The sequence below is a fragment of the Cryptomeria japonica genome, chromosome 6, assembly GCF_030272615.1.
Source record: "Cryptomeria japonica chromosome 6, Sugi_1.0, whole genome shotgun sequence".
Classification (NCBI taxonomy): Eukaryota; Viridiplantae; Streptophyta; class Pinopsida; order Cupressales; family Cupressaceae; genus Cryptomeria; species Cryptomeria japonica.
In genome coordinates this window covers 259,703,734-259,720,140 of record NC_081410.1, presented here as the reverse complement: position 1 = coordinate 259,720,140, position 16,407 = coordinate 259,703,734, and the positions used below count along the sequence as shown (strand labels likewise).

The window sequence follows — 16,407 nt, the reverse complement described above, 5'->3', positions numbered from 1 at the left end:
TGATTGAGATTTAATTTATATTTAAAACAAATGTTAACTTTTACATATAAATACACCACTTTAAAAGACCAAATCTTTTTCAACTTATAATCCTCTAGAACTTTCATGATACCAATCAAGAAAATTGAATATTCCTACAACTTGTGATCTGAAGACCCCTCCCATGATCCCACTCAAGAAAATTGAATATTCCTAAGAAGCCAAAATACTACTGAAACATGCATCAAGCGCCTTATACGGAATAGAGAATCTGGTATTTTCGTACCTCATCGTAGTTTTTTTCTAAATACACACGTTTTGGAGTAGGTACATATTTTTCAGTCGTGAAAAATAGAAATCGATTTTGTCACTGAAACTGTCTGCGGGAGACTTTGAAAATTAGCGCTCTTCTGACCGGGAAAACAGATAATTAAGTACTTAAAATTATTTACTTATAATAGGGAACCCAGTTTCTGTTACATTTTATAGTAACCTCCTCCTAAGGTAGAGGAAGAGTTGCAGTTGGAGGCGGATATGAGAATGCAAGTGTAGATTTAAATAGAAATAGGCGAAGGGTCTCCATTGCAGTGTTACTGAAAGTAGCTACTTGTTTTTGCCAAGGTATTTAACAATTAAGACCTTCCATACTGCTTCTATTTAATGGATGCTTAGCAATTGGATTTACAATCGCTTCATCGACCATGCTATGCTTTTTACATGTTGCGATTGAGGAGAAAATTCTGCACGCTGATTAATTAAAATCAGGGTTTTAGATTTTTCAATGAAAAAAGTTTAATTGGCAGAGTTAAAGCCAGGTTTCTATGTTATGGAGTAAAACTTCCAACGGTAAAGTTTTCAAGGTTGTATATCATCCCACATAGTTTTGTAATTCGCTCGTGTTTTGGGTGGTTGAGCTTGCTTTTGTGGGTTTATTGCTGTATGGTTTAGGGGTTCTTTCATGCGTTTTGGGAAGTTGACTTTATTTATTATACTGAATTTGTTGATACTGTTTCTGCATCTTTAAATCAGGCTGAAGTGAAGTTTGGTCGATATGATTATAACGCCCTGTTTAATTACGACAAGGGTTATGTTGTGATTTCAGGTTTGAGAGAGAAAGACAGAGATGCCCTACTGCTTGAATGCCATTTTTGGAATAATTAGGTAAGGTGGGTCTTCAATGGCCTCTAGACAGCTTGGCATCCATCGCCGAAGTATTGTGAGAAAACTTATAGGGAAGGATGGCGGATTACTTTCTGATCATAATCCCTATGTTAAGCAATCACCATCGTCATTATCGGAATGGTCTTCGTACTTACGAATAATTCCACAGTTTCCTGTTGATGCACAAGTAGAAAATGCCAGGAATGAGAACTGGTTTTCTTATAAAAGAAACTCGCCTCCTGCATTGGCAAGACATCTTTTAAGATTCACAGACCAAACACCTTTTGGCGTTCTTGCAAAATATGACGGGCCTCAGTTTCGATCATATGCAGATACCAGATGGATATCTCAGTGTCGAAACGCGTCATCATCTGCAACAGCAAGCCAACGCGCTCCAGACATTCAGGAAGACGACAGTAAAGAGCAGTCTCCAAAGCCTAAAAAGATGGAACCATCGGCAGAAGAATGCGATCAGGCCGTAGAAGGGCTTACTACAGCAAAGGCCAAGGCAAAGCAGGTGCAGGAATCACGCAGGAAAACTCAGAGTCTTTTAACAAAGGTTTGGTCTTCATTGCTTGGAATTGGACCTGCACTAAGGGCTGTTGCATCTATGAGCAGGCAAGCCTTTCAGTTTTAACGAGAACCATAAACTTATTACATCTTGTTTCAGACTTAATTTATATCCTGACAGAGTATTTTACTCTTCATTTTAACTGATTATTCATCATCCATGTGTTGATTAGGGAGGATTGGGCCAGAAAACTTCTTCAGTGGAAGGATGACTTTATTGGAGCATTGCAACATTATTGGATTGGATTTAAGCTTCTTTGGGCTGATATAAGGATATGCTCCAGGTTACTGTTAAAGCTTGCTGGTGGAAAAAGTCTCTCACGAAGAGAAAGACAGCAACTAACAAGAACAACAGCAGATATTTTCAGGCTTGTACCAGTTGCAGTATTTATTATAGTGCCATTCATGGAGTTCTTGTTACCAGTTTTTCTAAAACTGTTCCCCAATATGTTGCCCTCCACCTTCCAGGATAAGATGAAAGAAGAGGTATTATTTGTGTTTTTTTTAATACTTGTTATAATCCGACAATGGTCCTTCTTAGAGTAAACTGATAATGCCTGGATACCATGACTGAAATGACTTTGGTAGGAAACTAGATAATAGTCAAAAGATTTTAAAACTGCAAAGAAATATAACTCTTATATTTGCTGGAAAATTAATCCAAATCCCAGGTGGGCTGCTGGACAAACAACAAAAGACAGTAAACCATGACACAATTGGAGCAGAAATCTTTAGTAAATGCGTGCTACTTCTATTCAGAAACAGAAATAAATAGGTTACAATAGATGTTAACAATCGTGCAACGAGGAATGAACATTCTTATGACTAGAATGGGGTAAAACATCAACCTGGTTTGCCTATGCCTGGAATATATCTCTCCTTTTCCCTAATGTGGGAGATGTGTGAGTAAATAGAATAAATATGCAACTACAAACAAGGAACAAAATGTAACGGCTTATCTTGAATTGTTAACCTTTGAATTACCCATTGGTTGTGTTTCTTAGGGTGGGGTCCCATGGAGGTGGGCTCCCTAAAAAAATAGAGCTGGAACTGCTGAGATTTTTTTGGAATTTTTTAAAGCTGGCTGTCCCATGAATTTTTTTACTGCAGTTCAGCTTAAAATTTTAAGCTCCTAAATTTAAGGATGCCGGCAGTCCTATGAACTTTGTAGTGCAGATCAGCTTAAGTTTAAGCTCCTAAATTTAAGCAAGATGTTGGTAAATAAATTTAGTTTTCCCTCTAAAATTTAGATGATGGACAAGTGGCATAAAATATTCTTAAGCTGGTGGAGCAATTTCTAGCCCTCTAGCCCCACCCTATTTTCACCTGCTCAAATTCGCAGGCCTAAAAAGTAGGGGCTTCTATTTTTAATGAAAAAATTCCAAATAATCCCGTAGCAACAAAATAATTTCTTGATGGGACCACCTCTTCTTAAAAAATAGAAACTTAAGCCCCCCTATGGTACCCTTGCGTACCCTTGCCTTAATGGTTGATATTTTGTTACATGGCCACAGTTGTCCATGTGTAGATCTGCTGAAGCTGCCAAATGTCTACACGAAGTTATACAAAGTCATGTGTGGCAGTGCATGATAACAAAGAGACACACGATATTAGAGCATAATATTTATTAGGGGATCACATTGAATGTCGTGGTACGGGGATTGATACAGGATCATGGTTTGGGTATGCCGGTATGAATATTTTCCCGAGGTATGTGTATGGGTTTGTATATATACACAAAATCTGCAAAATATGTATTAAAAATATATAAATATTTATAATTTGCAAATATATAAAGATATTCCTATTATGCAAAAAAATCAAATACTTATGATTTTTTTTCCCCTAAGAGTAAAAAAATACAAATAAGGCTTCTAAAAAATATGAAATATCACGAGAGGCCTTAGGCCCCTGCTCTCCATCCCTTTCCACCACTTCTCTGCCAAATATTTAAAATGCTTGAAAGTATGTAACTAAAAAATGAGATTCAATGATTGATTGAGAAGACTTTTCAAACAAAATCAAGGAATTTTTTTAAGGGCAAGTGTTTTACTATTTGATTGTGGCTATCTCATGAAAAGAAAATCAAGGCATACACATGACAAAAAAACAGACGATGCAAACACAAAACAAACGAAATCCACAAAGAATGCCTGGGCTGGACATTGGGCGAATCCAGGCCTATTTTGGCTCCATACCTAGGGTCGAATTGTATTACCCAATTCGTTGTTTCTGCCAAACCTGGTAACATAGGTCTTAAATAAAATTAATAAGGATCTAACTATAAGGTCTATACCTAAAATATACATGTGCATATGACATATTATATAATTTGCAAGATGTGTTTGAGCTGCAACAAATTTTCTTCCAAAGTCTTGTTGAAAATCAAGATATCATTCACTTAACTATAACACGAGAACAATTGGTCTTAGTGCCTCATTCATCAATCTCATGAATGTTGTTGGTGCATTGTAGAAATCAAATGGAAGTATAAGCCAATCACATAGGCCTTGTCTTGTCTTGAATGCTATTTTGCATGCATCTTGATTTGAACTTGGTTATATCTAGATTTAAGATCAAACTTGATAAAATACTTGGCATGTTGCAATTGGTCTAGGAGATTATCAATTTGTGGCAATGGATTTAGGTTCTTGATGATTATTTTGTTCAAGGTTTTGAAGTCCACACACATGCACCGAGTTCCATCTTTTTTTGGCACCACCATTGTTTGGACAAATTGCACACTTTTGTGTTAGCCCAAGGACATTGTCTTATGGTTGTTTCATGTCATGTATATGCTAGAGTTATAGATGTTGAATAGAGTTTGGCTAAATGAAAGTAATCTAAATGGAAGCAAAGGGAGACAAGTGAAGACAAAGGAATTTTTATGAAGTAGAAAAACTTCAGGTGAATTCCATCTTTGAAACCTTGGGTGAATACCATGGTGATTTCTACATGAAAACCTCAAAGTTGTTCAAAGAAGTTAATCCATCCATTCGCTTGTAAGATCAATACATTTTAAGGGTGCACTCAAAGTTGGAAGGGTTCCATCCTCCTCGCATTGTACTACAAGTATGTATTGCAAAGTTTCCAAAAGTACAATATCAGGAGAAACAACACACAATCCTTGAATTTCCTCAAACATAATTTTTTACCTGCTTGCTTTTTTTTTGAAATCTTGTTGACAAATTGTAGAAGACCGGCAAGGAAGTTATGAAACTAGTTGGCGGATGTGAGAAACTGGGATGTTAGATATGTTACTCTTCACACACTTGGAAAATTGTAGTGTCCTTTTTTGGGTCCATTTCAATATTCTTGGAAAGTTCCAAGAATCTTGAAGAGAGTACCAACTTTATGAGAAAGGAATTTTGATAGTGGCAGTGAATTTAGGATATTCAGATGAGTTCGATGGTGCCTTCTGGATGCAGTTTCGACATTTTGGGAGCACTTCACACTTCTTGGAGAAGTGTATTATTTTTGGAAAACACCAATTTTAATTTAGTTAGATATTTTGAGAACTTAAGGTCATTTTGGCATGGTCAGAATTCATAGTTGGATCATTTTAATATTTTGTGTAACTTCGAGTGGATGTGTGGAAAATGGAGCAATAAAGAAGATGGATTAGCGACTTCCATTACATGCTTATTCCTGCAGAGTGATAATGAGGACAAAGAAGAAACTAAGATATTAGATTTTAAGGAAGAAGAAAGACAACATCAAAAAACTTTGAAGTTATATCAGAACTTGAGATGGATCTCCAGAATAATTTAGAGGAAAGGATCTCCAGAATAATCTAGATGAAAGTTATGCAATTCTTTTTTTTGAAGGCACTAATGATGATATTGGGTTTGTTGAAAATTTTAGATTAACAAGTAATGATGAGCACTCAGACCAATTCGGTGAAGCCTATTTAGAAATTGAGGAAGAGGCACACGAGACCTTATTGTGTGATGAGAAAAGTTACCTTGCTGATATAGAACAAAGGCCTAATGAATTGCAAGAATGGAAAAATCAGCTTTTGTTTATAGAAGAAAAAGTGGCGCAAGTTTTAACAAAGGGTTGATATCACACATAAGTTCATTGAAAGCCTCATTTGGAAGGCCCAAGTTGAGAAGAGACTAAACCAAACAAAGTATACCTTGGATATATTGAATAGATTCAGAATGCTAAACTGTAGGCCCATGACCTCTCCTATGGAAACCAATTTACATAAACTTAAAGAAGCAGCAACAGAGTCACAACCCACTGACTCTACTCAATACAGATAGATGACTGGGTCCCTGATGTACCTGGTGAATACAAGACCAGATATCTGTTATGCAGTTAATGCCTTAAGCCAGTTCATGTGTGAACCTAAGGAGATATACCTGGTTGCAGTAAAGCACATCATGAGATACCTACAAGGTACTCTAAACCTTGGTCTCAAATATGAGAAAGTTGACATAAACCTCCATGGATTTACAGATTCAGATTGGGCTGGAAGTGTAACTGACAGAAAAAACACTTCAGGGTATTGCTTCAGTCTAGGTTCAGCCATGATATCTTGGATCAGCAGGAAGCAGTCTTTAGTAGCTCAAAGCTCCACCGAGGTAGAATACATTGCAGCTTCTATGGCTGCCCGAGAAGCAGTATGGCTTAGGAAGTTGCTTGTGGGGTTGTTTGGAGAGCCTATGAAACCCACTGTTATACTTTGTGACAATCAGAGCTGCATAAAACTCTTAGTAAATCCAGTGTTCCATGACAAATCCAAGCATATTGAGATTCCATGCCACTATGTGCGAGATATGGTAGACAGGAATGTGATCTAATTAGAATATGTTTGTACAGGAGATCAAACGACAGATATTCTGACCAAACCTCTTTCGAGAGTGAAGGTTGATCACTTCAGAAAAGGTTTAGGTAAGATAGAAAGGTAATTTGCTTTGTAATTTGTATTTGCATATCAATAAGATGTTTAATGTGTAAACTTCTTTGTCATGATAGGACATTTTGGATTTTGATCCCCTGAGTTCTTATCTAAGAGGTGACGATCTCTCAAGATAATGAACACTTGTATGGAGACATTATAAGGTGACGATCTTATAATGTCCAAACCAGTTATCATGTTGGATCTCTGGTGTGTCATGGATGTGCCATGATTGTGTTGTGATAAAACATTTGTATAAAGTGTTAGTGCACATATCACAACTTGGATAAGATGAGAAGTTAATCCTTCTCATATGAGTATCCTTAAGTATTGCGTGTTTAGGCAATACTGATATTGCATGCTTAAGTGATATCCTTTCTTCACAAGATTGACGTGATGGACATCTGTATCACGTGTTTAGGTGATACTTCATATCATGTGATTAGGTGGTATGATTTTCTAGAATGTCAAATTGAGTAAAAAATGCTAACTATCATTTGAATTGTGATGCTTGAATATATTGTTTACATTTACCTTACCTAGCTAAGAGGGAGTGTTAATGCATGATAGCTTCGGTAAGATAAATGATTGAATGAGAGATAAATGAAGTCTCTCATTCAATCATTTATCATATCGATAATTATGATGAAAACCTTCAAGCAATTAATTCTTCATTTGATAGCCATTCTACATTTGCATATAATCAACCTATTCAGATCGATCAAATCCTTAACATCGATAATCATACTATATCATTGTTTATGTTCATCGATTACTAAATCATGCTAATGCTTTCGATTTGTGTCGATTAACATAATTGATAATAAACAAATGATTAATCGAACACCGATTGATATCGGGCTATATGTGCACTGATTAATATCGGGTGGCATGATAAAGTTACACCGATAGTTATTGGGTGTTAAGCATACGCCGATAGTTATCGGCTGTTAAGGTTAAGCTTACGCCGATAGTTATCGGCTGTTAAGATTATGCATACACCGATAGTCATCGGGTGTTAAAGTATAAACATATACCGGTTGGCTTTGGTAATTAATATGCATTGTTTGTTATTAACAAAGAGGCACGATCAAGTAATGTCTTGATTGGTTATGACCGATCAAGGCATTGCTTGATCGTACCCCGCTTGTTATATATATATATCGAATGGCATTCGTGAGAAAGGATATAGAAAATAACAAATGCTCCTCTCACCTGCCACACAAAAGAAGATAGTCAGATTCATATGTTAATTCAGTAATATATAGAACAAGATAATATTAAATAGAATATAACTTGCATATTGAATGTAAATTGAACATCATTTACAATTTTGCCCTGGAAAATCTGTTCTTTGCCTAACACTTCGAATGAATGCTCAAAAGAAGTCGCCCAGCTATGATATATCCACAAAAACAATAAACAGTGATAACTTTCAGCCTTAGAAAGATATGAGCAAAACTTGATTTCAGCTACTAAAAAAACACATTTGCAGAATTCAGAAAACCCACACCAGCACTCAGAAAACAACTCTAAAAGTCTTCATAATTCACACCATACAACTGAAACCACACTTTGAACCAAACACCACAAACTCACATCAAAATATTGTAAAGAACATCAAGCCAAATTTCCATCTTAAAGATTTAAACACACTGAAAACCTGCAACTGTGAGCACCAACCAGCTTGGGTGGGTCTTTTGCCACCGAAACTAGCTATCTGGATGAGGGATTTTGTCCTCAACCAGTCAAAGTATGAACTCCTGTGATATCCCCATCTTAAACATTATAATAAGAAGCAAGAAAAACACCTGTGTGATCGAGGGTGGCAGCCTTGAAACACCTTCAACTAGTTAGTAGTTAGGAAATAACAATTTGTACATAGTATTTAAGTAGTCCAAGTAGGTAGTATTACACATTGTATCAATAAAGAATGAAGTATGAACACCCAATGAAGGAAAATCGTCTTATTCACAAGACTTCACGATTTTCCTATCTTGGATCCAAGTAAAGCATAGAGAATAAGATAGAGTAGTTAAGACGAGAAGTTTGATACGCTATCCGCACTTCTCATAATCAAGGAATGAAGGCTTACAGCATATTGAAGCTATGACTGTAACAAAGATCTCTTATGCACCAATCATGTATGCATCCATATCAATCTATAACATCTGTCATGTAGAAGAAAGACAATGGAGAGGATGAGTAACATATACCATCATCATCAGCAAGACAACATGAAGGCAACTGATTGCATGGATACAACAACACTCAAATATCAAAGCTACACCGATCATACATGGAAACAACTTCTTATCAATGTCACCACTATAACATCCATTCTTATTCATCACTATCATAAGATAGCAGAAAGAGTATCAATTGCCTCATGATTATATAATGAGATATGTCGACTACCATCATGGATCCGATCAGCAAGACAAGATCATGCCAGTCAGGAAACCTATTGATGATTGCAAAGGAGAATCAATATTGCTTAAACTAACTGATTAAGGACAACGATTAATGACCAGCGATTAAGCAATGGTTAAGAATTAAAGCAAATATCGATTAAAGGAAGGGATCGGCAACTAACCATTCCATTGATTGGTCAAATAAATAATAATCATATAACCAAGAAACTCCGATTGCAAATAATCATGTAATGGTGTGAATAGAACATCATATCTAATCTTCATGAAGGAGTGCAATTAACCACTAACAATTACTTATGAGGAGACACAATCAAGGAAAGGCACGACTACTCCAAATTGAAGGGATGCAACCAATCAGTATTAAAGATGTTACATATTCCTATCATCATCGGATTTGTCTTTGTTTATTATTTGTATCCATATTTGGATCTGTTCAATCGAGCATTTGCCTTTGGCATCAAACAGGTTGCATAGTTCGAAGGACAAATCAGAAATAGCACCACACACATTGCATATTTCCCAAGTCATAATCAGAAACAGCAATCATCCTTCATCTCTATAAGTGATAGGAGAAGATTATCAGCATACTGTTATTGCCATATCAGACACAGCACTTTATAGCATTATCGCTATCATCAAAATGGAGTCTCGTAGCATATGTCTCACACTGACACATCAGGAAGAGCAGAGATTTCTCTATACTTCTGCAGATTGAACATCCAGACCTTGCACAATTCCTCAAGTCATATCGGATACAGCAGTGATCTACCATCCAATACACATATTATTATTTGCAGATTATAAATATTACTTAAATTATCATATACATCAGAATTGATACATTATCATTCTATTAAGTATTTGTTATCAACATTATCAACAATTCATAAGAATCTAGAGTTTTTTGTAAGAAGTCTCTTGCAATTGATTTACAAGTTAATTGTTCCCTTCTTCCCAAGTACTAACATAAGGGGACATTACAACTCCAGAATCATTTTGGCAGCATAATAGTAAGATATCAACTTCAGCATTGTTGAAAATATTAGCTAAGTTCGGATATCTGATTATCGAACTTTGATGTTAAATGATAATTAAATATATATATGATATCTCAATGTATTTGCTAAATGGGCTGGACCCAAATGTAACGTGGGAAAGGCAATTCGATGTGTCATTGGGCTGGGCCCAAAATGTAACGTGCAAAGGCATGTCAATAACTATTGGTCTGGACCCAAATGTCCAATGTGGTAATGTGCAATAACAATATAACATGATTTAAATAAATAATAAGTATTGCAAGCCGACCTAGATGTCTACCGCCAAAAGGAGGATATAAATATAACAACTTCAAGATGAAGTAAAACATATTCATTGTTACTTGCAAATGCGATCTTCTCTCCTATCTTAGTGATCTGTTCCTCTACTTTAGCGATCTGCTCTTCTACTCTTGGCGAATCTGCTGCTCTACACTTGGGTGAACTTCAAGGACATTGTTAAGCAAGGTTGTCAAGATTGTTTATAATTCTGCTCCAGTCTGTTGAAGTCATCTTCTGCTGATCTGCTCCCTTGGTCTCCTACTGCTGGTTAGGGCAGCATCCTCCATCTTCTTGGCAACTTGCTGTTTGGACAGCAATAAGAGATAAGTCTGTTATGTTGTAATTGCCTACCATTGAGATAATACATTATATAGTTTAAGGCTGGGTTTTTCACCTCCAAGAGGGAGGTTTTCCCAGGGTATTGGTGTCTTGTGTCTTGCATTTCATTACTATTACTGTTTATTCACAGTCTGATTATGGATAATTAGTTTGTTTAACATCTGAGCACTTAAAATTAACAAGCATAAGCAAATGAGGGCCTAAGATTCAAATAAAAGAGAGAAAGAGGGATTAGGGCAACTGGCTTGTAATTTGAATTCATTTCACACTCTTTTCCAAATTACATGAAATAAAATTCACCCTAGAAAGGGTTGACCACTTTAGTAGCTCTCATAATATGTTTTAAATTTGCATTATGTTTCCTTATTCCTCCTAGACTTCCCCTTTTGGAAGTATAATATAAACCCATTAGAATATATATTTCTCCTCTTCCTTAGGTGCCCACTTAGGATGTCAAATGGCCCCACTTTAAAAACAACTTCATGTTACTAGGCCAAGGGGGTACATTTAAAAAAAACACTTTATAAAGACCTAGTGAATAAAATAAAATAAATTTCTTCTGAAACCAATATAACTCACCCAGTCCAACTAAAAACCATTGCATTGAACTGATAGAGGATTGAGTCCATGACCAAGTGCTAAATATAGCACTTACTAAAAATAGCAATATGCCAAAAATAGAAAGTTTGCCGGAAACACTTAAATTCACTGAAATAGCTCACCACAGGACATTGAGTCCTTTAACCAAACCCACTTAGCCTACGGAAACCCTGGAATAGGCTAATGGAAAACTCAAACCGAGCTAGGTGCAAGAAGGGTACATTACTGTTTTCCCTCCCCAAGATTGCTTGTACTTTGACATAATGGCTGTGTATGCAAAATTAACTGCTGTCCTGTCCATAAGAGAAAGTAGAAAACAAGAAGTAGCCACCAATGGGTGCCCCAATACTTATCCAACATTGAACTTGGTCAATCACAGCACTCATTCCCATCAAGTTGAACTCAAAACTAACCCTATCAAGAGGCTGAATGGTATGAAACTCGAAGCTACAGCTGTTCAAGTTAAATTTTCCCAAATTTAACACTTCCTTAGAGGGACAATCGCTGCAACTCAAAAAATCCTTCCCCAAAACAAGTTTTCTGATCATTTCCTTGGCTGCAAACTCACTTCCCTGAGTTACCAACACATTAGTGATCCAAATTTGGTTCAACACCTCTTTCTAATCCACTTGTTTGGGTATAAATGGGTTCATTAAGTGACTGAAAAAACAGATAACAGCAACATTTCTTTCCCTCTTTGGATCTAAGACCTCCCATGGTATGTCTCTGCCATCATCTTTGATTTCAATCAGCCCACACAAGCACTCCTGGGCATAGTTATTCCCCCAAAACAAAGCTCCACCAAACCAAGGTCTATCAAACTCTAAGACACCATAGTGTTCCCTTCTTGTGGTAAATTCAAAAAATCATTCTTCATTCCATATTGATCACATTCATATTGTCTCATCATAGGAAACAAACTTCCATTAAGAACCTATTCTTCCTGTAAACCATTTTCATGCAACTCAAAAGAAGGATTATGAAATACAAACTCCATATTCATATTAAACATAGGATTATCCAAAATCTGAAGTTTATCATTACCTCTTTGTTGTGACTTTGTGACAGGGACATGATTAGGTACACCTTGCATCATTTCGCATGTAGCATTATGGGTTCCCTCATGTGTCATTCCTCTCAACACCACCTTTTTATGACCACTCTGAAATTTCAGCTCCATAGCATTGGGGTTCAAGATTACTTCACTAAGAGATTGAAGCCATTGCATACCGAGAACAACCTCTAAGCCTCCAGTATTCACTATGTAGAAATCATCATTGACTTTGTAGTTCACAAGAAACCTCAATTGAGGAATCTTCCTCATGCAAGTCATAGTGTGACCATTTGCTGTCATAACTCTTAAGCCACCAAACCTTGTGGTTTTTAGCTCTCTTTGTGCTACTATGTTCTCATGGATGAAATTATGTGCAGCACCAGTATCAATAGGTGCAACATGGGCTGCCCTTTCAATATGCCTCTATGTTTGAATATATCATTTTTTTTAAAACTAGAGAGTTTAGCAAGGACACCTTCAGTTTTCTTCTCCCCTCTAGACTCTTCTGCTGACTTTTCTTCCTCACTATCCTCTGTTTCAGTCTGCTCGTTTGAATTTACTGATTCTGATTTTTCAGTTGAATATGCCTCCAGTTTACGGTTCTTTCCCTTTTCTACGCATTTATGACTTGGGGCCCATGGTTCCTTGCATGTGAAACAAAGATTTTTCTTCCTTAGTTCTCTTTTAAGTTCATCTTCCACCCTTTTTGAAGAGGACTCTTTGGGTTGAACATTTTCCTTGTTATCATGTTTTTTACCCCTTTCATCCTAGAGGGTTTTGACGAGAACTTGTTTTTTGGGGCAGCGAACTCCATACTCCTCGCTTTTTCATTGCTTTGTGCAAGGATGGGGGATCGTCTTATTCCATCCCTTAAATGGCTCCATAAGTCCCTTACTAAACAACACCACCAATCTCCTCTTTGTAATTCTTGAAACTATAACACCGAGCCTCTGGAAATTCGCTATGTATGCATCCATTGTACCATGCTGCTTCAGTTGTGCAAGCTCCCTAAAATGTACCTCAGGGTCCTTATTGTTGTGATGTTTTCACACATCGCCCCATTGCAAATGGGGACCCCCTACTTTTTAGGCCCTCCCGGTCTTTTGGCTTGCGTTTTTGGGGTCTTTTTGCAGCAGTCTCGTCAGTCTCTTTGCTTTGCAAGTGTTTGGGGGTCATATTGGTCAAGTCTGCCTTTTGTTTGAGCAAATTCGGCTAAGTCTAGGGCCCATTTTGTCTTTTTTTAGGGTTTCTACCTTTTGTCCTAGATTTTAGGGGTTCCTGTTAGGGTTTTTGGAAAACTGAACATACGACTGGAATAAGGACCCTTCAAGGGACTTCTCAGTAAAATTTGAGTCCAAACGGAGCAACTTTCTATTTTTAGAAAGTCCCTATTTTTTAGGGATTTTTCCGAGTCCCGGAATGTCGTCATTTTGCCAAAAATCAAACTTACTATTTTTAGTAAGTTTCTATTTATAGTAAGTCATTCCTGCACCCTGTCTAGGGATCTAACGCTGGTACCTTGAAGGTTTCTATTTTTGGAAAGTCATTACTGGTAGGGTCAGTGAGACAAGGAGACGAGGATTAGACGTTCGCAGACATTTCTAATTCCGGAAAGTCAGACAGTAGACAAAGAGAGCCAGAAATGGGTCAAGTGCTGGAAATCCATTTGTAAAATGGAAAGCTCGGGAAAACACTTCAAAATCGTAGGCGCCAAAATGAGGAAGGCAAGGACAGATGGAAAATTCCATGAATCCATGGCAGAGTGAAAATTCCGCCCAAGTATTTAGTTGGGCGCCAAAATGAGGAAGGCAAGAACAGATGGAAAATTCCATGAATCCATGGCAGAGTGAAAAATCCGCCCAAGTATGCAGTTGGGCGCCAAAATGAGGAAGGCAAGGACAGATGGAAAATTCCATGAATCCATGGCAGAGTGAAAATTGCGCCCAAGTATGCAGTTGGGTGCCAAAATGAGGAAGGCAAGGACAGATGGACAAATTCCATGAATCCATGGCAGAGTGAAAATTCTGCCCAAGGATGCAGTTGGGCACCAAAATGGGTCAGGCAAGGATAGATGGATAAATTTCATGAATCCTCCACAGAGAGAAAATTCAGCCCAAGCTAAAAGTTGAAATTTTGCCTAAGCCATAGAATCCAAGGAGTCAAGGAGGAATAAAAAGAAAAATTCCCCTCGGGCAAATTTTTGAATTTGCTATTTTTAGACACTGAATCTTGACGGAGTGTGGAAAATTTTATAGATTTAGAATCATGGCAGAATTCTCCATCCAATGAACCTGGCTCCTAAATTTTAGGAGGATCCCTAAAAAATAGGGATGTTGAAAAGAAGACATGGACAATTCACAAAACAATGATTTCCTTCCTCAGGAGGAATTTCCGCCCCAGCCTTGTGGAGGGTGCCATAATGAAGAATGCATGGAGAAACAGGCAAATTGCAAGAGTCCTTGATCAAGGCATTTTAGCGCCCAAGTGAGAGGAGCGCCAGATAGAAGGAGGCATGGAGGATTCACAAATTCACTGAATCCTCCACCAAGTCAAAATTTTGTCCAAGATGAAGGACATGAGCCAAAATGAAGGAGGCATGGAGGATTCACAAATTTCATTGAATCCTCCACCAAGTCAAAATTGCGCCCAAGAAGAAGAAATTCCAAGAAAGTGAAAAAATTGGCTGTGTCGGAAATTCCTTCCTTCAGGGCAAACTTCCAGGAAAGGTAAAAAATTGACTAAGTGTTTGAAATTTCTTCCTTCAGGACATAGTTCTTGGAAATCATGAAAATTGGCTAAGGCATTAAGAATTTCCTTCCTCGGGGTAAGGAACAAATTCCTTAACAAAGGAGAATTCTTCCACAACAAGAAATCACACCCAAGGATGAATTGAAGATAAAATTTCTAAGGCAAGGAAGGAATCAGGGATGAACTGAACAAGAAATTTCCCCCCCTAGGGAAAAATTTGAAAAATCCATTCTCGGGCATCAAATCACATCCAAATTTCAAAAGTTTTATAGATTTGGGTTCGTAGGAGAATTCTCTTCCTCCTGGACTTGAAACCCTAATTTGTGCAAAATTCCTAAAAAATAGATGTTGAAAAATCATTGAAAATCTTTTCCAGAGCAAGGCAAGTTCAAAAACTTCAAGAAAATACTTCCAGAGTCAGAGATTCTCCCTCTTGAAGTTTTCTCTCTCCAGGGTTTTTCCCACCAAGTGGCAGCCGAGTCAACAAACACTGAATTAATGAAGCATCTCTTTGCATGCAGCCGTCACATTTATGGCATTATGACAGATTCTCCGTGCATGTTGCCGTCACTAGGAGAATGATGGGCATTTATGATGGTGTCGGTTATATTCTGAGCATAATCAACATCATGGGGCACATTTAATGTGCTAGTGGGCGCTATTTTAGGCTCTTTAAATTAATTGTAAATGGGCATAATGGGTTATTAATTGCCGATTCCCACCTTGTTGCACCTTGAGTGGGGAATCTTTAGGGCAAACCCTAATTAGGGTTTTGCATGTAATCATGGCTTGAGGCCTATATAAGGGGGTGACCCCTTCATTTGTAAAGGAGGAGAGATTATCGTCAGAGATTGTTGCTAAGAGTTTTTGAAGCAAACACTTAATACATTTGTCAATTGTTGGTGTGTCCTTGTGTTGTTTCGGAGCTCGCATGGTCTCATTCTCTTCATAGATTAGATTTGCTTTCATGTTGTTAGACAAACTGGATTTGATAGGATCGCTTGTTGCAAAATTCGTGCTCATACTTTTGGTGTGCAGCTGATTGTTGCATACCGTGCAAAGTTAGCTTGAGCCTCCGTTATATGTGTATGTTTAACTTCGATTATCAGAAGAGATTGTTCGATTTGATGGTTTCTCTTGATGATTTGAAAATCGTTAACACACCCTCTGAAGATTGCACCGCCTTCGTGTAGTTGTGCGTTGCTGGCAAAGCGAAGCGTGGTTGGATTTTGCGCAAGTTATCCCGTCTCCTTGTTCATAGGATTAGATTACTTTTAGTCTAGTTGTTCTCTACCCTAT

General features: G+C 37.4%; 1 protein-coding gene across 4 annotated transcripts in view; it reads left to right on the top strand.

The window, feature by feature from the left end:
- The first annotated feature begins 231 nt into the window (after positions 1-231).
- LOC131037463 (uncharacterized) overlaps positions 232-16,407 on the top strand; it is a 134,548-nt gene continuing 118,372 nt past the window's right edge. Inside the window, exons 1-3 of one of the 4 annotated variants that reach the window (XM_057969630.2) lie at positions 232-253; positions 1,082-1,758; positions 1,884-2,196. In XM_057969630.2, coding sequence (XP_057825613.1) covers positions 1,157-1,758; positions 1,884-2,196 — 915 coding nt within the window. In that variant the 5' untranslated portion in view covers positions 232-253; positions 1,082-1,156. Of the gene's footprint in view, positions 254-310; positions 840-1,060; positions 1,759-1,883; positions 2,197-16,407 lie in introns of those variants that run through there. The other 3 variants (XM_057969603.2, XM_057969617.2, XM_057969609.2) reach the window with 3 other exon arrangements.